Source organism: Oncorhynchus gorbuscha, linkage group LG01, assembly GCF_021184085.1.
Source record: "Oncorhynchus gorbuscha isolate QuinsamMale2020 ecotype Even-year linkage group LG01, OgorEven_v1.0, whole genome shotgun sequence".
NCBI classification, from domain to species: domain Eukaryota; kingdom Metazoa; phylum Chordata; class Actinopteri; order Salmoniformes; family Salmonidae; genus Oncorhynchus; species Oncorhynchus gorbuscha.
Window position 1 is genome coordinate 55322750 of NC_060173.1, and position 21278 is coordinate 55344027.

The window sequence follows — 21278 nt, forward strand, 5'->3', positions numbered from 1 at the left end:
GAGTAAGAGAGAGGCAAAACCTTAAATGTCAATCGTGAATGACCTCACCTTTGAGACTTGAACTCCTTCATGATGTCCAGGAAGTCATTGTAGACTTGAGGTTGGTTGCCAAACTGGAGTTTCACTTGGTCCAGGTAAGACAAAGCATCTTCCACCTGAGAGACAGAAAGATATCCATCACTCTAAGTCTGATCACTGTTCATCTGGGTCTTATTTGATTATATTTCAGAATAAAATCTAAATTGCTCTCATTAAGCTGGCCTGGAAAACACCAAACGGGGGGGCCAGGAGGTCTCACCTTGAGCCTCTGGAATTGCTGCTGGCCCTGGGCTGAGGCAGGGGGGTGAGCGTGGCACTGCATCACAGGGGGCCCGTGGGGCTGGACCGCTGGGCTGTGGTGGTGTACAGTTGGGCTAGGGGTGTGCACATGACCACTCGAGTTCTGTGGCACCGTGGGGACCTGTAGGGGGGACACACAGAGTCAAATTGGTTTTATTTGTACTATTTTCTACATTGTAGAATAAAAGTGAAGACATCAAAACATGTGGAATCATGTAGTAACCCAAACAAGTATTAAACAAATAAAAATATATATTTTAAAATATTTATATCTTTAAAATAGCCACCCGTTGCCTTGATGACAGCTTTGCACACTCTTGGCATTCTCTCAACCAGCTTCACCTGGAATGCTTTTCCAACAGTGTTGAAGGAGTTCACACATGTGCTTAGCACTTGTTGGCTGCTTTTCCTTCACTGCGGTCCAACTCATCCCAAACCATCTCAATTGGGTTGAGGGCGGGGTATTGTGGAGGCCAGGTCATCTGATGCAGCACTCCATCACTCTCCTTCTTGGTCAAATAGCCATTACACAGCCTGGAGGTTTTGGGCCATTGTCCTGTTGAAAAACAAATGATAGTCCCACTAAGAGCAAACCAGATGGGATGGCGTAACGCTGCAGAATGCTGTGGTAGCCATGCTGGTTAAGTGTGCCTTGAACTCTAAATTAATCACTGACAGTGTCACCAGCAAAGCACCCGCATACCATCACACCTCCTCCATGCTTCACAGTGGGAACCACACACGCAGAGATCATCCGTTCACTCACATTGCGTCTCACAAAGACACGGAGGTTGGAACCAAAACAATCTCCAATTTGGACAAATTTCCACCGGTCTAATGTCCATTGCTCATGTTTATTGGCCCAAGCAAGCCTCTTCTTATTGGCATCCTTTAGTAGTGGTTTCTTTGCAGCAATTCGATCGTGAAGGCCTGATTCACGCAGCCTCCTCTGAACAGTTGATGTTGAGATGAGTCTGTTACTTTAATTCAGTGAAGCATTTATTAGAGCTGCAATTTCTGAGGCTGGTAACTCTAATGAACTTATCCTCTGCAGCAGAGGTAACTCTGGGTCTTCCTTTCCTGTGGCGGTCCTCATGAGAACCAGTTTCATCATAGCGCTTGATGGTTTTTCGGATTGACTGACCTTCATGTCTTCAAGTAATGATGGACTGTCATTTCTCTTTTGCTTATTTGAGCTGTTCTTGCCATAATATGGAGAATGCCAAGAGTGTGCAGAACTGCCGTCAAGGCAAAGGGTGACTATTTTAAGAATCAAAAATATATTTTGATTTGTTTAACACTTTTTGGTTATTACATGATTCCATATCTGTGATTTCATAATTTGTACGTCTTCAGTATTATTCTACAATTATTCTACAATGTAGAAAATAGTAATAAATAAATAAAAAACCTTGAATGAATAGGTGTTCTAAAACCTTTGATCAGTAGTGCATATAAGCCATTTATTTTGGGGGGAGGAAATTACTGATTGTTTGGTTGTTTTCTGAATGCAGTTCTGGAATCGATTGATCAATTGTTAAATCATATCAGAGTGTACATAGCAACAGAATATCACAATTAGGGAAGTTACTGCTCATTTATGGTTAAAAATTGCAGTTAAACCTATTAAACCATAAAACTTGGTTGCGTGTGTAGCCATGCGTACCTGGTAGCCCTGTGGGACAGAATACTGAATGTTGCCTGCGGTAGGCTGCATGCTGTCGCCCACCGCCTCGTATGCGGCAGGCGCCGGGGCCAGGACACGGTGCTGGAAAGCCTCCGTGCTGCAGGTGAGGCGCCGCTGTTGGGACGCAAATACCGGTTCCTGTTCCTCCAAGCGCCGTTTCATTTTGAACTCATGCTCGAGGGGGCTGAAAGACCTGCGGACGAAACAACTTCAGCATGGCGTCTGGGTAGTCATGTATTTAGAGGGCCGTTTTTTTGGTCATACTCGCGCAAAAATTGTGTTGACCTTTTCACTCAAGAATATATGTACGTTCAGGTAAGAAGGTATACATTTTTTTATGTAAGCCTAAACTTAATACACAAACAGGATTTATTTATTTCAAACATCCATGCTGGCAAGAAAGTATGAGTGTGCCAGTTGTCATTTGAATCTGAAGCTAAACATGGACATGAAAATACGAGTGGCACGTGTTGCAATACTATGTAGACTGAAAACAACCAAGCAGCCAAGGCATGCTGCAGAACTCAGAGTTGCTAATCGAAGCGACGCCACAGTACTGGGGTGTATTCAAAACATTACGCCGATTTACTTTGCAGAACAGAAACCGTTTATTCCTAACGGAAAATGTTTTGCAATAAAAACGAGTTTCTACTGGACAAATTCAGGAAGGTTCGTCCCCATTTCGTTTGCTTCTTATACGGTTTCCGTTCGAAGAGGTATATGAATACACCCATGATTGAATGTGACTGGCTTGCTTTTACATTCCATTCATGATCTAGCTACCGTGGTAGTGATTTATTTCCTGCATTTTCGTATGACGACAAAACAATAGTCAATATGAGATTTCTACTTTCTTAGTGTAACGAAAGGTTCCAATAAATAAGTGTTTTTATGTAATAAAATATCTAGCTAGCAGCTGGTTAACATTTCGGACAGGCTCCTTCCTGTAAGTTACACAATGCTACATTTATGCTTAGAAATGGCAAGCTTGCTAGCAAAAGTTGAGTTAACGTTAGCTATATTGAATTAATATGCCAATACATCTTTGGCTAGCCCACACACGTGGTAGGTGCCACCTAACCTAGACAACCTCGGCTGGCCGACTCGCTAACTAGCCAACATGTCGTTAACTTAGCAAGCGTCTTCAATCAGGTAGGTAAACTAACTGCCAACACACTAACGTCAAACTAGTTAGTTAACCACTTATGCTGTGTATCTTGAACGTAGCCACATGACTAGCTTGCAAACAAACCACCAGCGTTTCCCAAATAAAGGCATTGTGAGTTAAGTATAAAGGAGCATGTGCAAGTGTATTGGCCACAATAATAGCTTCGGCCTCATTTTCAAGTTGAAAGTAAATGGCCAGTCCCCTCTACCCTCCCCCTCCGCTTTGCGGCCTGTCACCATTTCAGAACACCGACCGCGAGTTACAAGACGAAGCGATCCAGTGCCCGCCTTTGGGTAACGACTAAAGTATTGAGTGCTTTAGAGAAAACATACTAACGTCAACTAGTTAGTTTTCAAATGCCATAGATAAGACCACCACAACAAAAGATGACATTAACGGTGCCTTTTAAAAATTCGCAAACTACCAATGTGTGTCCATTGCAAAGGTAGGTAGGTAGGTGTGTTAGTTAGCTAAGCTGTCTTGCTAGCATACAACATCAACAACACATTGAGAATCGATTCGAGTGGAGCACGGCAGACTATCTACAATAAGTTAGCGTTGCAAAATATTCACATGGTAGCCAATTTACCACCCTTTTTCCTCAAATCTGTGCTAAAGAGTACTTCAGCAGTGACTGAAAGTACTGTTCCACATGCCAGTTTCCCTTTAGTGCTAGCTATATCAAAGTTGCTATCGGGAAATAGCTAATTCAAACGAAACAATGATTGTTTTTTCAATTCTTGACAAATGAACTCACCCCCTGCCCTGGTAACACAGACTTGAACAGGCACGTTAAAGTTGCAGTCAATTCGTGGGTATAAACTTAAACCTTTGAAAGCCGAAAAGACTAACAGGAGCATGCATATACTTTTGTAAATAAAATAATTTAAACAGCTATAAGTATTTGAACAATCACCGCCCCGGACCGCAATAGGAAAATTATCCTCGAGAGAAAACAACCTCCGCTCGGTTCTTAAACAAGAGGCGTGGCCACGATTGTGTATTTCTCTTTCCCACCCACTGAACAATGTTATTGGACGGGACTCGAAAGAAGCGGCAAAGTGGGATGGTATTGTAGTTATTATTGGCAGTTTGAGAAGTCCCTCAAATATTAACTGGAAAGGGGATGTACTTTCACCCGCAACCCTCGCGCACACAACATTCGAAAATTAGACAGAACAAAATGCTCGCAAATGTTTGTAAACAAAGCCTTTCTGGTAGTTCCGGGTTGCGAGCGTCGGAAAACTGCATTCGAGAATGCAAGTAAAACCACATGCAGATCACCGCAGTAATAACTAGACGAATTAATAACGTATATACTCAGTTTAACACTATTCTTGTTATCAAGCCTCCATTTTTCTAGGTTGTTAGATAGCATTTCCTCCATTAACGAAGCAAGCTAGCTAACTACGAAAATTACCTTGGTTTCAGCTGACCTTGCTGTATGCTAGCTAGAGCCATGTATTTGTGTTATTTTTGGGGGGAAATGTATTACCAGCTAAATCCAATTGTAATGCTGGATATGTCGCTAATCTGTTCCATTTATGAAAACCGCCTTCATTGACTTTAATCTTCACCCACTAGCATTGTGCATAATGAATGTATGCAAAGGCAGTAACTACCCAATGTTAGCTAGCCCCAACTACCCAGTTAGAGAAGTTAAATTTTTCTCCTTTTTCAGCTATCTTGTTTGAACACCGAATGACCGACCACAAGCTGCCTGCCAGTGGGTGCACTAGCTGGTTAGCTAAATATTCCTGCCTCAGGCATTGCATTGGCTATCTTGTCAGCACGCATGGCTGAATGCAGATGTCCGTCATGTCACGTCAACAAAGAAAACCCTTGTTTTCAATTAATAAGCTGGTTTGGTATCTACAACAGTACACACATTTCCTTACCCAATGCCGATGGTTCCATAGCCTGCCATACGTGAGTTGCTTAGCTGGGTTATGAGAAAGTTATTTGTCGACATGTAACGTTAATCATTGCAATTTGAGCTAATGTTATACACAAATAACTGTTTAAAATACATGACTGTTTGACTGATATCCTTCATCTGATGAGTGCAGGGCCATAACCAGGGTTGGAGTTTTAGTGATGTTGAAGGATATCTCAAAGTTGAAGCTCATTTACTGCATTTCTATACAATTAAAAAAACAATACTATTTGGAGAACAGCTAAAATGACCCCAGCCATGATTATCCTTGGCTGCTGTAGGTTCTTTCACCTGTTGATCTACAAACACTGCATATTAGCTATACAACTAATGTAATACCCCTGAAATATCCAAAATTATTCACATTGACACAATGTCATTTATGACAAAATCTCCCCACTCTCCTGTAACATGGCAGAAACTTGCACTTGAGCCTTTTACTCTTGGTTTTAGTCCAACTATGGTACAATGATTTCCTACACTATTCAGTGCATCTTTTCTCATAGAGAAGTTTCACATTTTTGCAACCAGGAATATACAGTGATTGCTACATTGGCCACTTGACCCTATTTTCACTAGATAAACACAGCTGCCATAATACCACTTCTCTGGTATTATGGCAGCCTGCAAACAAAGGTTAAAGGTGTATGCTGCCACACTATAGGGGTAATGAACAAGGGGGGAAAAATAAACTACGAGAAAGTGGAAAGAAATACAAAATTTAATCCTAAAACCAATCCCACTCCTTCAGTCATAGTCCAAATCACATCCCTACAGGATGGAACATTCAGCAACAGGATTCCTTGTAATGCCAAAAAACATTAAGCCACACTCACAACACTGCCTATTTTCTTAGATTTCCAATACGTTTGCACCTTTTTAACATGCAACATGTCAGGATCCTGTTGCCGAGTAGCATTTACTAATTTCTCTAATCCAAACTTTAAACTTTACTGCCGCCTTCCACTCTTCTCACCACCTCTGTCTCCTTCACCCTAACAGGGCACTTCCTGCATTCGGGCGCATGCTCGCCACCACAATTGCAGCATTTTGCCTCAAATGACATATAATACTCCTCCCGTCAACATAGACTTCACATATTTACATACATCACACTGCATGGGTTTGAGCACAAAGCCTCTTACAGGTTAGCTCGCATAGCCTAAATATAAAGAACCAGTCAAAAGTTGACACCTACTCATTCAAGGGTGTTTCTTAATTGTTTTACTATTTCCTATATTGTAAAATAATAGAAGACATCAAAACTATGAAATAACACATGGAATCACTTAGAATACTTTTTTTTTAACAAATCAACATATATTTTACATTTGAGGTTCTTCAAAGTAGCCACCCTTTACCTTGATGACAGCTTTGCACACTTGGCATTCTCCCAACCAGCTTCATCTGGAATGCTTTTCCAACCATGTTGAACAGGTTCCCACATATGCTGAGCACTTGTTGGCTGCTTTTCCTTCACTCTGTGGTCCAACTCATCCCAAACCATCTCAATTGGGTTGAGGTCGGGGGATTGTGGAGGCCAGGTCATCTGATGCAGCACTCCATCACTCTACTTCTTGGTTAAATAGCCCTTACACAGCCTGGAGGTGTGTTGGGTCATGGTCCTGTTGAAAAACAAATAATAGTGGGACTAAGCTCAAACCAGATGGGATGGCGTATCGCTGCAGAATGCTGTGGTAGCCTTGCTGGTTAAGTGTGTCTGGAATTCTAAATAAATCACTGAGTGTGACCAGCAAAGCACCATCACACCTCCTCCCCCATGCTTCACGGTGGGAACCACAACTGCAGAGATCATCCATTCTCACCTACTCTGCGTCTCACAAAGACACAGCGGTTGGAACCAAAAATCTCAAATTTGGACTCATCAGACTAAAGGACAGATTTCCACCGGTCTAATGTCCATTGCTCGTGTTTCTTGGCCAAACAAGCCTTCTTATTGGTGTCCTTTAGTAGTGGTTTCTTTGCAGCAATTCGACCATTAAGGCCTCATCCACGCAGCTTCCTCTGAATAGTTGATGTTGAGATGCGTCTGTTACTTGAACTCTGAAGCATTTATTAGATCTGCAATTTTTGAGGCTGGTAACTTAACCTATCTTCTGCAGTAGAAGTAACTCTGGGTCTTCCTTTCTTGTGGCGGTCCTCATGAGAGCCAGTTTCATCATAGCGCTGGATGGTTTTTACGACTGCACTTGAAGAAACTTTCAGTTCTTGAAATTTTCCGGAATTACTGACCTTCATGTCTTAAAGTAATGGTGGACTGTCATTTCTTTAAATCAAATCAAATTTTATTTGTCACATACACATGGTTAGCAGATGTTAATGCGAGTGTAGCCAAATGCTTGTGCTTCTAGTTCCGACAATGCAGTAATAACAAAAGAGTAATCTAGCTAACAATTCCAAAACTACTACCTTATACACAAGTGTAAAGGGATAAAGAATATGTACATAAAGATATATGAATGAGTGATGGTACAGAGCGGCATAGGCAAGATGCAGTAGATGGTATCGAGTACAGTATATAAATATGAGATGAGTATGTAAACAAAGTGGCATAGTTTAAAGTGGCTAGTGATACATGTATTACATAAAGATGCAGTAGATGATATAGAGTACAGTATACATATGAAATAAATAATGTAGGGTATGTAAACATTATATTAAGTAGCATTGTTTAAAGTGACTAGTGATATATTTTACATCAATTCCCATTATTAAAGTGGCTGGAGTTGAGTCAGTGTGTTGGCAGCAGCCACTCAATGTTAGTGGTGGCTGTTTAACAGTCTGATGGCCTTGAGATAGAAGCTGTTTTTCAGTCTCTCGGTCCCAGCTTTGATGCACCTGTACTGACCTCGCCTTCTGGACGATAGCGGGGTGAACAGGCAGTGGCTCGGGTGGTTGTTGTCCTTGATGATCTTTATGGCCTTCCTGTGACATCGGGTGGTGTAGGTGTCCTGGAGGGCAGGTAGTTTGCCCCCGGTGATGCGTTGTGCAGAGCTCACTACCCTCTGGAGAGCCTTACGGTTGTGGGAGGAGCAGTTGCCGTACCAGGCGGTGATACAGCCCGACAGGATGCTCTCGATTGTGCATCTGTAGAAGTTTGTGAGTGCTTTTGGTGACAGGCCAAATTTCTTCAGCCTCCTGAGGTTGAAGAGGCGCTGCTGCGCCTTCTTCACGATGCTGTCTGTGTGGGTGGACCAATTCAGTTTGTCTGTGATGTGTACGCCGAGGAACTTAAAACTTACTACCCTCTCCACTACTGTTCCATCGATGTGGATAGGGGGGTGTTCCCTCTGCTGTTTCCTGAAGTCCACAATCATCTCCTTAGTTTTGTTGACGTTGAGTGTGAGGTTATTTTCCTGACACCACACTCCGAGGTCCCTCACCTCCTCCCTGTTGGCCGTCTCGTCGTTGTTGGTAATCAAGCCTACCACTGTTGTGTCGTCAGCAAACTTGATGATTGAGTTGGAGGCGTGCGTGGCCACGCAGTCGTGGGTGAACAGGGAGTACAGGAGAGGGCTCAGAACGCACCCTTGTGGGGCCCCAGTGTTGAGGATCAGCGGGGTGGAGATGTTGTTACCTACCCTCACCACCTGGGGGCGGCCCGTCAGGAAGTCCAGTACCCAGTTGCACAGGGCGTGGTCGAGACCCAGGGTCTTGAGCTTGATGACGAGTTTGGAGGGTACTATGGTGTTAAATGCTGAGCTGTAGTCGATGAACAGCATTCTCACATAGGTATTCCTCTTGTACAGATGGGTTAGGGCAGTGTGCAGTGTGGTTGAGATTGCATCGTCTGTGGACCTATTTGGGCGGTAAGCAAATTGGAGTGGGGTCTAGGGTGTCAGGTAGGGTGGAGGTGATATGGTCCTTGACTAGTCTCTCAAAGCACTTCATGATGACGGAAGTGAGTGCTGCGGGGCGTTAGTCATTTAGCTCAGTTTCTCTTTGCTTATTTGAGCTGTTCTTGCCATAATATGGACTTGGTCTTTTACCAAACTATGTCACAACACAACTGATTGGCTCAAACTCATTAAGGAGGAAAGAAATTCCACAAATTAACTTCAGGCACACCTGTTAATTGAAATGTATTTCAGGTGACTACCTCATGAAGCTGGCTGAGAGAATGCCAAGAGTGTGCAAAGTTGTCATCAAGGCAAAGGGTGGCTATTTGAAGAATCTCAAATATAAAATATATTTTGATTTGTTTAACACATTTTTGGTTACTACATGATTCCATGTGTTATTTCATAGTTTTGATCTCTTCACGATTATCCTACAATGTAGAATTAATGCAAATAGAGAAAAACCCTTGAATGAGTAGCTGTGTCCAAACTTTTGACTGGTACTGTACATACAAAGGAAGAGACTCTTCTTCAAAGTACAAAATAATGGATGGAGTGGTCTTCCTTACTCCATCCACCATACAGGACAGTCGGTGTGCACCCGCATGCCCGACTAGCATCACCACACTGGATGGTTCCGACCTTGAATATGTGGACACCTATAAGTACCTAGGTGTCTGGCTAGACTGCAAACTCTCCTTCCAGACCCATATCAAACATCTCCAATCCGAAAATCAAATCAAGAGTCTGCTTTCTATTCCCCAACAAAGCCTCCTTCACTCACGCTGCCAAGCTTACCCTAGTAAAACTGACTATCCTACCGATCCTCAACTTTGGCGATGTCATCTACAAAATTGCTTCCAACACTCTACTCAGCAAACTGGATGCAGTTTATCACAGTGCCATCAGTTTTGTCACTAAAGCACGTTATACTACCCACCACTGCGACTTGTATGCTCTCGTCGGCTGGCCCTCGCTACATATTCGTCGCCAGATCCACTGGGTCCAGGTCATCTACAAGGCCATGCTAGGTAAAGCTCCGCCTTATCTCAGTTCACTGGTCACGATGGCAACACCCATCCGTAGCACGCGCTCCAGCAGGTGTATCTCACTGATCATCCCTAAAGCCAACACCTCATTCGGCCGCCTTTCGTTCCAGTACTCTGCTGCCTGTGACTGGAACGAATTGCAAAAATCGCTTAAGTTGGAGACTTTTATCTCCCTCACCAACTTCAAACATCAGCTATCTGAGCAGCTAACCGATCACTTCATCTGTACATAATCTATTGGTAAATAGCCCACCCATTTTCACCTACCTCATACCCACAGTTTTTATTTATTTACTTTTCTGCTCTTTTGCACACCAGTATCTCTACCTGTATTTGATCATCTGATCATTTATCACTCCAGTGTTAATCTGCAATATTGTAATTATTCACCTACCTCCTCGCCTAGACTCCCCTTTTTTTCTACTGTGTTATTGACTTGTTAATTGTTTACTCCATGTGTAACTCTGTGTTGTCTGTTCACACTGCTATGCTTTATCTTGGCCAGGTCACAGTTGCAAATGAGAACTTGTTCTCAACTAGCCTACCTGGTTAAATAAAGGTGAAATATATATATATTTTTTAAAATCTACTTTTTCAGTTACATGCCTTGCACATACTTCAAGCGCCACTCCAGAGATAACCCCCTTGATAGGTGCCCTGCTACACAGATCCACACACGCAACACATTCCAATTCAATATATTTTTCAGTTGCAAAGCACGCTCCCTTCTGTTCTTCTGACACACAAAAAATCAAGATAAGCCCACTTCTTGTTATCAACCTTATCCAACGCATCTATGATATTTGAGATGTCAAACGGATCTCCCAGATCACGCCCTCGGTCCAAAAATAAGAGCAAGGCTTTACTAGATTCCATGACAATACTTCTCTTATTTCCCTTCTTGTTCGCCACTGCAATGCATTTCTTCTCACTCATCTCCACTCAACGCTCCATCAGTTTCAAAAGAAACATCCGCCTCCCACCTTCTCCTTCTACCTGATGTGCTTTTTGGTGTGCGTTTCCAGCCCAGACACAAAATCAAAACAGCTTTTCCATTTTGACAATTGATGCCGCCCTGCTGGGAGAAATCAAGAGACGAATATCTCAGCGAATCACAGTAATACTGTGAAACAGCCACTCCACATTCCACTTACTGCATATATGTACATTTTCTGTAATTACACAATGCAAAAATAAATAAGAAATACTATGTGTAGTGCCACTATTCAACAAGGAACCAGCTTTCGCATTCTGAACGACTGGGAGTGAATGGTAGCAGCAAGAAGTTCGCCATTAAAGTGAATAATAAACTTAATTGTAGTGAATTTCTGTTAACTACTTAGCAGTCACACATATCATAACTGCTTGACTATCAATCTGTTCATTTAGATGTTCTTTTATTAATTTTTTAAATAGCATTGTCTTTCTTACCATCTTCAACCTAGACTTCAGGCTATTCAGTGTGGAAGAATGGGAAATTGTGGGGACCAGGTGTCCAAGGGTGTGTTCGTAAATTCACTGGCTATCTACTCCGATTTCAGAGCACTCTCGTCTGAGTGTGACAGAGGACAGAATAACTGATGAATTTCTGAACACGTAACACCTGTGGAATATGACCGGTGTCAGTAAACATCTGCATATTTTTAAAATTAAATTAATGCTAGCAGCACAGTCAGTCACCAACACTCTAAATAACATGCAAAACAGCATAACTAGCTCTGCTCGGGCAAGTACAATGATCAGATTGATGGGATTGTTCTTTTGTGTCTGGAAGTAGCATAAGATGGAGTCTACAACCCACACAAGTGGCTCAGGTAGTGCAACAGATTTTTACCTTGTCAGTTCGGGGATTTGATCTTGCAACCTTTCAGTTACTAGTCCAACGCTCTAACCGCTAGGCAACCTGCCACCCCAGGCGGCATACCCCCCATAAAGCTTGAAGAAGGTGCAGTATGATATACAATGCTCAAAAAAATAAAGGGAACGCTTAAACAACACAATGTAACTCCAAGTCAATCACACTTCTGTGAAATCAAACTGTCCACTTAGGAAGCAACACTGATTGACAATACATTTCACATGCTGTTGTGCAAATGGAATAGACAACAGGTGGAAATTATAGGCAATTATCAAGACACCCCCAATAAAGGAGTGGTTCTGCAGGTGGTGACCACAGACCACTTCTCAGTTCCTATGCTTCTTGGCTGATGTTTTGGTCACTTTTGAATGCTGGCAGTGCTTTCACTCTAGTGGTAGCATAAGATGGAGTCTACAACCCACACAAGTGGCTCAGGTAGTGCAGCTCATCCAGGATGGTACATCAATGCGAGCTGTGGCAAGAAGGTTTGCTGTGTCTGTCAGCGTAGTGTCCAGAGCATGGAGGCGCTACCAGGAGACAGGCCAGTACATCAGGAGATGTGGAGGAGGCCGTTGGAGGGCAACAACCCAGCAGCAGGACCGCTACCTCCGCCTTTGTGCACGGAGGAGCCCTGCAAATGACCTCCAGCAGGCCACAAATGTGCATGTGTCTGCTCAAATGGTCAGAAACAGACCTCATGAGGTTGGTATGAGGGCCTGAAGTCCACAGGTGGGGGTTGTGCTTACAGCCCAAAACCGTGCAGGACGTTTGGCATTTGCCAGAGAACACCAAGATTGGTAAATTCGCCACTGGCGCTCTGTGCTCTTCACAGATGAAAGCAGGTTCACACTGAGCACATGTGACAGACGTGACAGAGTCTGGAGACGCCGTGGAGAACGTTCTGCTGCTTGCAACATCCTCCAGCATGACAGGTTTGGCGGTGAGTCAGTCATGGTGTGGGGTGGCATTTATTTGTGCACATTCCATGTGCTCGCCAGAGGTAGCCTGACTGCCATTAGGTACCGAGATGAGATCCTCAGACCCCTTGTGAGACCATATGCTGGTGCGGTTGGCCCTGGGTTCCTCCTAATGCAAGACAATGTTAGACCTCATGTGGCTGGAGTGTGTCAGCAGTTCCTGCAAGAGGAAGGCATTGATGCTATGGACTGGCCAGCCCGTTCCCCAGACCTGAATCCAATTGAGCACATCTGGGACATCATGTCTCGCTCCATCCACCACAGACTGTCCAGACTGTCTTCATCAGGAGCATGCCCAGGCGTTGTAGGGAGGTCATACAGGCACATGGAGGCCACACACACTACTGAGCCTCATTTTGACTTGTTTTAAGGACATTACATCAAAGTTGGATCAGCCTGTAGTGTGGTTTTCCACTTTAATTTTGAGTGTGACTCCAAATCCAGACCTCCATGGGTTGATCAATTTGATTTCCATTTATCATTTTTGTGTGATTTTGTTGTCAGCACATTCAACTATGTAAAGAAAAAAAGTATTTAATAAGAAAATTTCATTCATTCAGATCTAGGATGTGTTATTTCAGTGTTCCCTTTATTTTTTTGAGCAATGTATAATACATCAATAATCAATTTAGTCTCAAATAAATCATTTAACATGTTTAATTTGGTTTAAATAATGCAAAAACAAAGTGTTGGAGAAGAAAGTAAAAGTGCAATATGTGCCATGTAAAAAAGCTAACGTTTAAGTTCCTTGCTCAGAACATATGAAAGCTGGTGGTTCCTTTTAACATGAGTCTTCAATATTCCCAGGTAAGAAGTTTTAGGTTGTAGTTATTATAGGACTATTTCTCTCTACACCATTTGTATGTCATATACCTTTGACTATTGGATGTCCTAATAGGTAACTTTAGTATTGCCAGCCTAATCTCGGGAGTTGATAGGCTTGAAGTCATAAACAGTGCAATGCTTGAAGCACAGCGAAGAGCTGCTGGCAAATGCAGGAAAGTGCTGTTTGAACTAATGTTTACGAGCCTGCTGCTGCCTACCACCACTCAGACTGCTATATCAAATCATAGACCTAATTATAATATAATAACACCAAAATACGAGCCTTAGGTTATAAATATGGTCAAATCCAGAAACGATCATTTTGAAAACAAAACGTTTATTCTTTCAGTGAAATACAGAACCGTTCCATATTATATCTAAAGGGTGGCATCCCTAAGTCTAAATATTGCTGTTACATTGCACAACCATCAATGTTATGTCATAATTATGTAAAATTCGGGCAAATTAATTACGGTTTTTGTTAAGAAGAAATAGTCTTCACACAGTTCGCAACGAGCCAGGCGGCCTAAAGGCTGCATATACCCTGACTCTGCTTGCACAGAACGCAAGAGAAGTGGCACAATTTCCCTAGTTAAAAGAAATTCTTGTTAGCAGGCAATATTAACTAAATATGCAGGTTTAAAAACGTATACTTGTGTATTGATTTTAAGAAAGGCATTGATGTTTATGGTTAAGTACACATTGGTGAAACGACAGTGCTTTTTTTCACGAATGCCCTTGTTAAATGACCCGTTTGGCGAAATAGGCTGTGATTCAATGATAAATGAACAGGCACCGCATCAATTATATGAAACACAGGACAAGCTAGATAAACTAGTAATATCAACCACGTGTAGTTAACGAGTGATTATGTTAAGATTGATTGTTTAATGCTAGCTAGCACCTTAACGTGGCTCCTTGCTGCACTCGCATAACAGGTAGTCAAGCCTGCCATGCAGTCTCCTCGTGGAGTGCAATGTAATCGGCCATAATCGGTGTCCAAAAATGTCAATTACCGATTGTTATGAAAACTTGAAATCAGCCAGTCCGATTAAATCGGTCGACCTCTAATATCCACAGTAAAATGAGTCCTATATCAACATAACCTGAATGGCCGCTCAGCAAGGAAGAAGCCACTGCTCGAAAACCGCCATAAAAAAGCCAGACTATGGTTTGCAATTGCACATGGGGACAAATATCTTACTTTTTGGAGAAATGTCCTCTGGTCTGATGAAACATAAATAGAACTGTTTGGCTATAATGACCATCGTTATGTTTGGAGGAAAAAGGGGGAGGCTCGCAAGCCGAAACACAGTATCCCAACCGTGAAGCACGGGGGTGGCAGCATCATGTTGTGGGGGTGCTTTGCTGCAGGAGGGACAAGTGCACTTCACAAAATAGATGGCATCAGGAGGCAGGAAACTTATGTGCATATACTGAAGCAACATCTCAAGACATCAGTCAGGAAGTTAAAGCTTGGTCGCAAATAGGTCTTCCAAATGGACAATGACCCCAAGCATACTTCCAAAGTTGTGGCAAAATGGCTTAAGGACAACAAAGTCAAGGTATTGTAGTGGCCATCACAAAGCCCTGACCTCAATCCCATACAATATTTGTGGGCAGAACTGAAAAAAGCATTTGCGAGCATGGATCCCTGCAAACCTGACTCAGTTACACTAGCTCTGTCAGGAGGAATGGGCCAAAATTCACCCAACTTATTGTGGGAAGCTTGTGGAAGGCTACATAAAACGTTTGAACCAAGTTAACCAATTTAAAGGCAATGCTTCCAAATACTAATTGAGTGTAAGTATACGTCTGACACACTGGGAATGTTATTAAAGAAATAAAAGCTTAAATAAATCACTACTATTATTCTGACACATTCTTAAAATAACGTGGTGATCCTAATTGACCTAAAACAGGGAATTTTTGCTTGGATTAAAATGTCAGGAATTGTGAAAAACTTAGTTTAAATGTATTTGGTTTAGGTGTATGTAAACTTCCGACTTCAACTGTACTTTATAGTGTTATTGGCTATTCTATGTTCTGGTTGGTAGCTAACGTTACCACTCCAGTGGCCAACGTTAGCACCGTCATGAAAAGGGCATCTGGGAAGCCCTACAATATTACATTTTTCTAAGTAGTGCGAACGCTTGGGAGCAGGCAATGTTGAAAAGTAATCTTTACATGTTGTACTTTTCTTAAATGTAAGTAATTTGTAAATTACAAACAAGCTGACAAGAAAATTGCATTTGAAGAAGGTGCAGTTTTTGCTGGGGAAAGGCTTTACGTTCACGCAGGATGCCCAAATGGGTCACTTATGTCGCGTAGCTGAGAGTAGAATGTATTCGGTTCAGTCAGTTGTTCCAATAAACCCTTCCCAGGTAACGTAGATTATGCTGGCTAGCTGGCAACTGCATGGCGTTAGTTAAAACTTGTAAAAGTCAGTGATGTTATGTTAGATGAACAAGGGATAAATAATTTGCAGTATTGATCACCAATGTTCCCTTAACTACGCACCACCACCGGGACTGCCACGAAGAAGAAATGCTGAGCAGAGACAAGAGATTAAACTTCACTGAGTTCACCCCATTAGTTTTCACTATATAGATCAACGTTTTTTTTCTGTGATCAAATCAACATTATATTATCCCCTTTTCAATTAAAGAAAACAAATCTAACTTTGCAAGATTGAGTCTGATTTTGTTGTAGCAGAGCCAATACAGGGTTATCCCTTGAGCGGTCTTTCAATCACCCGCGAGTGAATGCACTTTTTTAGAACAGTTCAGAGCCGCGAGTGTGGACGCATTTGTTCATATTCTTTGCTAGTTAGTGAGTCATTTGCCCAGTTATAGACAAGTATAGGTCAGCAATGGGAAGTTATTGCTTCCTACAAGAGCACAAAACGTGTAGGCTACATTTCAAGTTGTCTTTGAAAAGCCAGTCAGGTAAAAGGCTTGTCTTAATTCAAAGGGGCAGCAGGTAGATGTAAATGTAGATCGTATCCCGGAGCTGACATGGTAAAAATCTTCGTTCTGCCCCTGAACAGTTAACCCACTGTTCCTAGGCCGTCATTGTAAATAATAATTTGTTCTTAACTGACTAGCCTAGTTAAATAAAGGTTCAATAAAAAAAGGGTGAGTCTTGCATTTGGAGACAGGCTTGACAATGCAAATAACCAATAAACAGAGGGGTAGCCTACATTGTCTGTATGGTAATAATAATAATAATAAATTGTATATTGTTAGTGGTTTCTTGCATCACACAACAATACAATTTACAGTTACCTATTTGGCCCATGGCATTACAGACCAAGTCAAAATGCATGAATTCATGGCAAGCCCTTCATATAATATAAAAACATTTTTAAAAGTCTCATGTAATGTAGGCCTGCATTGAACACCACATAGGCTATTTCATAGAAATCCAAAGCTATTTCCATGTAAAAATGTTTTGTTGGTAGGCCTACATTATGCTCAAATAGCCACAATAGCATATTGGCTACGGTCTAAAATTGTAAAGGTACAACCTCAGTGTTCACTATAAACGCACACCGGAAGTTGCACAAAATTCTCACAATGTTCAAGTTTCTGCTCACAACGCCAACAATTTGCTCAGGGCCCCCAAAATTTAAATCAATCTCCAATTTGTTCCATCCCACTTGATTTTATTTTGTATTAGGACAGCAGCCCACATGAGAAATAATTTTAATATTGATACCATCTGGATCACGTGATAGTCTTCACTGCTCAATGGGGATGTACAATATTACGTTACACATTCTCGCTGAAGTTTCTAGCCAAATTGGATATTGTGGCTAGAAACTTCAGTGAGAATTTAAAACTTAATATTGTACATCCCCATTGAGCAGTGAAGACTATCACGTGATCCAGATGGTATCAATATCACAATTTATTCCTCATCAGGACGACTGACTGAACCCGTTAGTCTCCACTCAACTCTCGCTGCACGGAAAACATAATCAATTTGGTCACCAGGCATGTCTGTATAGCCTCTTTCAGAGGTGTGAGAAGGATCTCCGCGGACCCTTCATGTCGGGGGAAGTAATTTGGTCATTGGCGATCTGTAGAGTTCTGTCAATTAACTTAATTCTAGCATTACACATTATACTCATTATGTCCGATTTAATCAACACATATGATAGTCAGTTTAAATAAGGTTAAGGGTACAAGACTGTGTACATATCTGGCTGTGTTGGCAGAAATAACTACATATCCCATAGAGCCAAGCGGGGAGAGAGTTCCCATTGTTACTGTTCCAAGACCAGTCAGAGGCAGTGCTTGACGGGCAGGAGCTCACCAGAGCGGAGTACCGGTGTTGTGCCGAAAAGCTCCCCCTGCCAGAATTCTCCATCCTCTTCGCATGAACGCGCACACATAAATATGAATTGCTGCGACTTGCTTGCTAGTTAACATTTCTGATCACGTTAGGCTGCATTTCACATGTTTTTTTTTTATGTCGGTTTGATCGCGGGGGAGGCACTAGTAACGTCTGTAGTTTTCAAGTTTGGTTATGTTTCAAATGTATTCTATAAGTACATCCATTTGCTAAAATTAATCATCGCTCCCATGTCTTATTTAACTAGTAGTTGTTCTGTAATGTTTATTGCTTGCCTACATTTGACTCCCTCCTATGTTTAATATAACACACATACATTAATAATTAATTTCGGTTGCCTATCCCGAAGTGAAGCTTGTGCTAGAGAAAGTTTTTGACTAGCCACATAATTTTAAAAATGAGGTGGAGGGGATTTCGGTAAGGCCATTTTCTTGCCTGACGAAATTCTTACCCCTTTCTATCTTGGGACTGCAAGGCCTGGCACACTCCAGAATAATTTTGGTAGCTCATGTTGACCAGTAGTGTGTGCCACGGGAAGTATTTGACTCCAGCCACAAAATTAAGGAAATTAGAAGGGGGGACGACGACAACGATTTCAGCAGGCAAGAAAATGGACTTGCCAAAATCACCCCCCACCCTCAATTTACTTAATTTTCTGTCAGGGGGGAGCTTTTCGGCCCCAGACCGGCACCTAAAATGTTCTACTGCTTAAACTCCTGTTCCTCTTATAGAATATTAGCTCAAAAGTACTATGGCGATCCTGCACCCAAATATCAACCGTCCTGGCACTCAACATGAGTACCGCCCCCCATTTCAGTCCAAGTCAGAAGCATCCAGCAAACCCTATGCCAATGACGCGGGTGTATCTCTAAACTGAATTTGGATGCGCAATGATATCCTTCGCCACCTCATTTTATGAATATGCATAGTCATCTCGAGACAACTACTATAACGTGATTTTTCTCTAAGTTGGCGGTATGTCATTTATACTAAAAAAAATAAAATTAAAAATATGTGTTGACCAAATGTAACACTCATTAACCTCATTAACCTCCATACAAAAACTCATTGATTTGTGGGCGAAACAACGTCACCTGCTGGAGGGAAACAGATTATCCACCGAGTTGTCTCGCGCATTATACTGCGCATATGTAGGCTGTCAAAGGCACTCCGACAAAAGTTGTTTTTGACAAATGAAAACGTGTCAGTTTGGCACTTCTACGAGGTCGGAGTAATAACATATTCAGCAAGACATTGGCCTGATATTCATTCATATATTCGCTCAAATCTAGGTAGTGCCTTTAGATTTCGATCAAATTAATTTTGGAATAACATTTCACTCCTCAAACCCTGGCCTGTTTCGCAAGCGTTCCCAGAAGTCTCGCGATATTGCGCCTCTGGGTTTAGAAACTGTGGTGGAACTTCCAAAATAAACCATCGCCCACGGGAGGCGGAGCTGAAACACAGCCAGGGATTTCTCCCTCCTCCACCGGAGGAGTTACAGCAGCGATTGTATGACAACCGTGCCAGTGTACAGATTACGAGACATTGACGAGTACGCACATTTTATTTCGTTCTGAATCGGGTTTTGGCATGCTTCTGCTGAATACAGCCAAACAGGCGCCTCAACTGGATTCACCTATGTGACTTATTCAGGCTCGGAAATAACACAGCTAACCGTTTCGATCGACGTAGGCACCAGATCTAGAATGTTGTCAAACACAAAAAGCCATATGGTTATTGCTTCAGCGGAAACATTTTAAGCATGTAGCCAACATTAAAGCTAACCAGCTAGGACAGAGGAAGGACATTTCTTCAAGTTTTATAGGATTGATGGCAGACAAGTCTCGGTCTCCCTCGATATAGCTAGCAGATTGTAACTGGAGCGTCACGTTAGCCCTGCAAAATCCAAAATGCTAGCTGGTTCGATATGCCCCTCTTACTTTTTCTACCGAAGATTAACAGGAACGATTGAAATGCTGCGTTCTAAAGCAATACGGGAAACATAGCTAATTATATTATTTCCTCGGTTGCAGCAGCTTTGTTGTGCGTAGATTTGGCACTCGCAACGAGGACAATGGTTGAAACCTGATATACAAGACAACAATTTAGATTTCGTTTGAAACATGCAAGTCAGTTGCCCTCCACATTCAATACCAAAGTCAAATAGGAACTATGAAACATTTTGTAAGCGTCATTACGATTGAAGTTACAGGCAATTCCGTGTCAAAAGCAGTTGTAAATGTCTTAGTTTGACCGTCTTGATTAAATTCTGTGTTTACTTTAATACTCGGAGTAAAATGTCCTATTCACCACAATAACTCCCTCCCCCTGCCGATCCATTTGCAAACTGTAGCCTATACATCGAGGTCTGCAAGATACTACATAGTATTTTTTTTTTTACTTCTCTGGAAGTGTAAACAATTTATATATAACCCCATTTACAGTTAATTTGTGTTCTTTCAGCAGCAGAAACGCATACTAGGGGGACATTTGGCTTGCAACCATGTCCTTATTTTGGCCGTTCCTTTGGCATTATCGCGTAAACACCAATACATTTGCAAGAACAAGATTCATAGCCTATATGCCCTTAACCTTCCCAATCTTTATGAACGTCATATGGTTCGAAATATGAAGACAGAAACATTTATGTTTGCTTTACCAGCTGTTACATACCTAGGAAAAATGGTCTTCTCACTCCGGATTCGTGTTTGTAACAAAATAGTTGGAAACGCCCCCCCTCTTGCATTGGCGTACACTTCTTCCTACGTCACTTGAGTTTAAATATTACCCGCCAAACTGTTACCTATAGGCCTACTTTTTTTGCTAGTCTAGTCTAAGAAATGTAATAGTTTTAAACAAATAATGATTTGGTATGAACTTTGATTCATATATATATATTTTTTTAAATTGTAGGTATGTTCTTGTCAGTAGATTCTATCCAGATGTATAAGCTATGGCAGAAGACTCACCTGGTGAGAACAGAGTAAACAGCAAAAGAGGAAGACCTTGATGGTTGAAATGTTACCAATTTTTATTAAATAGCCTTTGGGAGCAACTAATGTGAGCAGAATTTTTTGTAATGCATCTCATACCATAGAATTAAAAATAGTACATAATGTAATAATATCTATTCTCGATTAGACTACCTTCACTTTCAGTTGGATGTCACCAGGTTTCCTCCAAATTAAGAGCATCTCGATTCAAGCAAGCCTAAATT

General features: G+C 41.9%; 1 protein-coding gene across 6 annotated transcripts in view; it reads right to left on the reverse strand.

The window, feature by feature from the left end:
• The window catches only part of sin3aa (SIN3 transcription regulator family member Aa), a 35403-nt gene extending 14639 nt beyond the window's left edge, over positions 1–20764 (reverse strand). For 2 of the 6 annotated variants that reach the window (XM_046357303.1, XM_046357295.1), the window contains exons 1-4: positions 4615–4635; positions 2006–2219; positions 299–460; positions 49–155 (exon numbers count right to left, since the gene is read on the reverse strand). In XM_046357303.1, the coding sequence (XP_046213259.1) occupies positions 49–155; positions 299–460; positions 2006–2188 (452 nt within the window). In that variant the 5' untranslated portion in view covers positions 2189–2219; positions 4615–4635. Of the gene's footprint in view, positions 1–48; positions 156–298; positions 461–681; positions 721–2005; positions 2220–3951; positions 4215–4614; positions 4637–20734 lie in introns of those variants that run through there. The other 4 variants (XM_046357332.1, XM_046357313.1, XM_046357324.1 and 1 more) reach the window with 4 other exon arrangements.
• Positions 20765–21278: the final 514 nt, after the last annotated feature.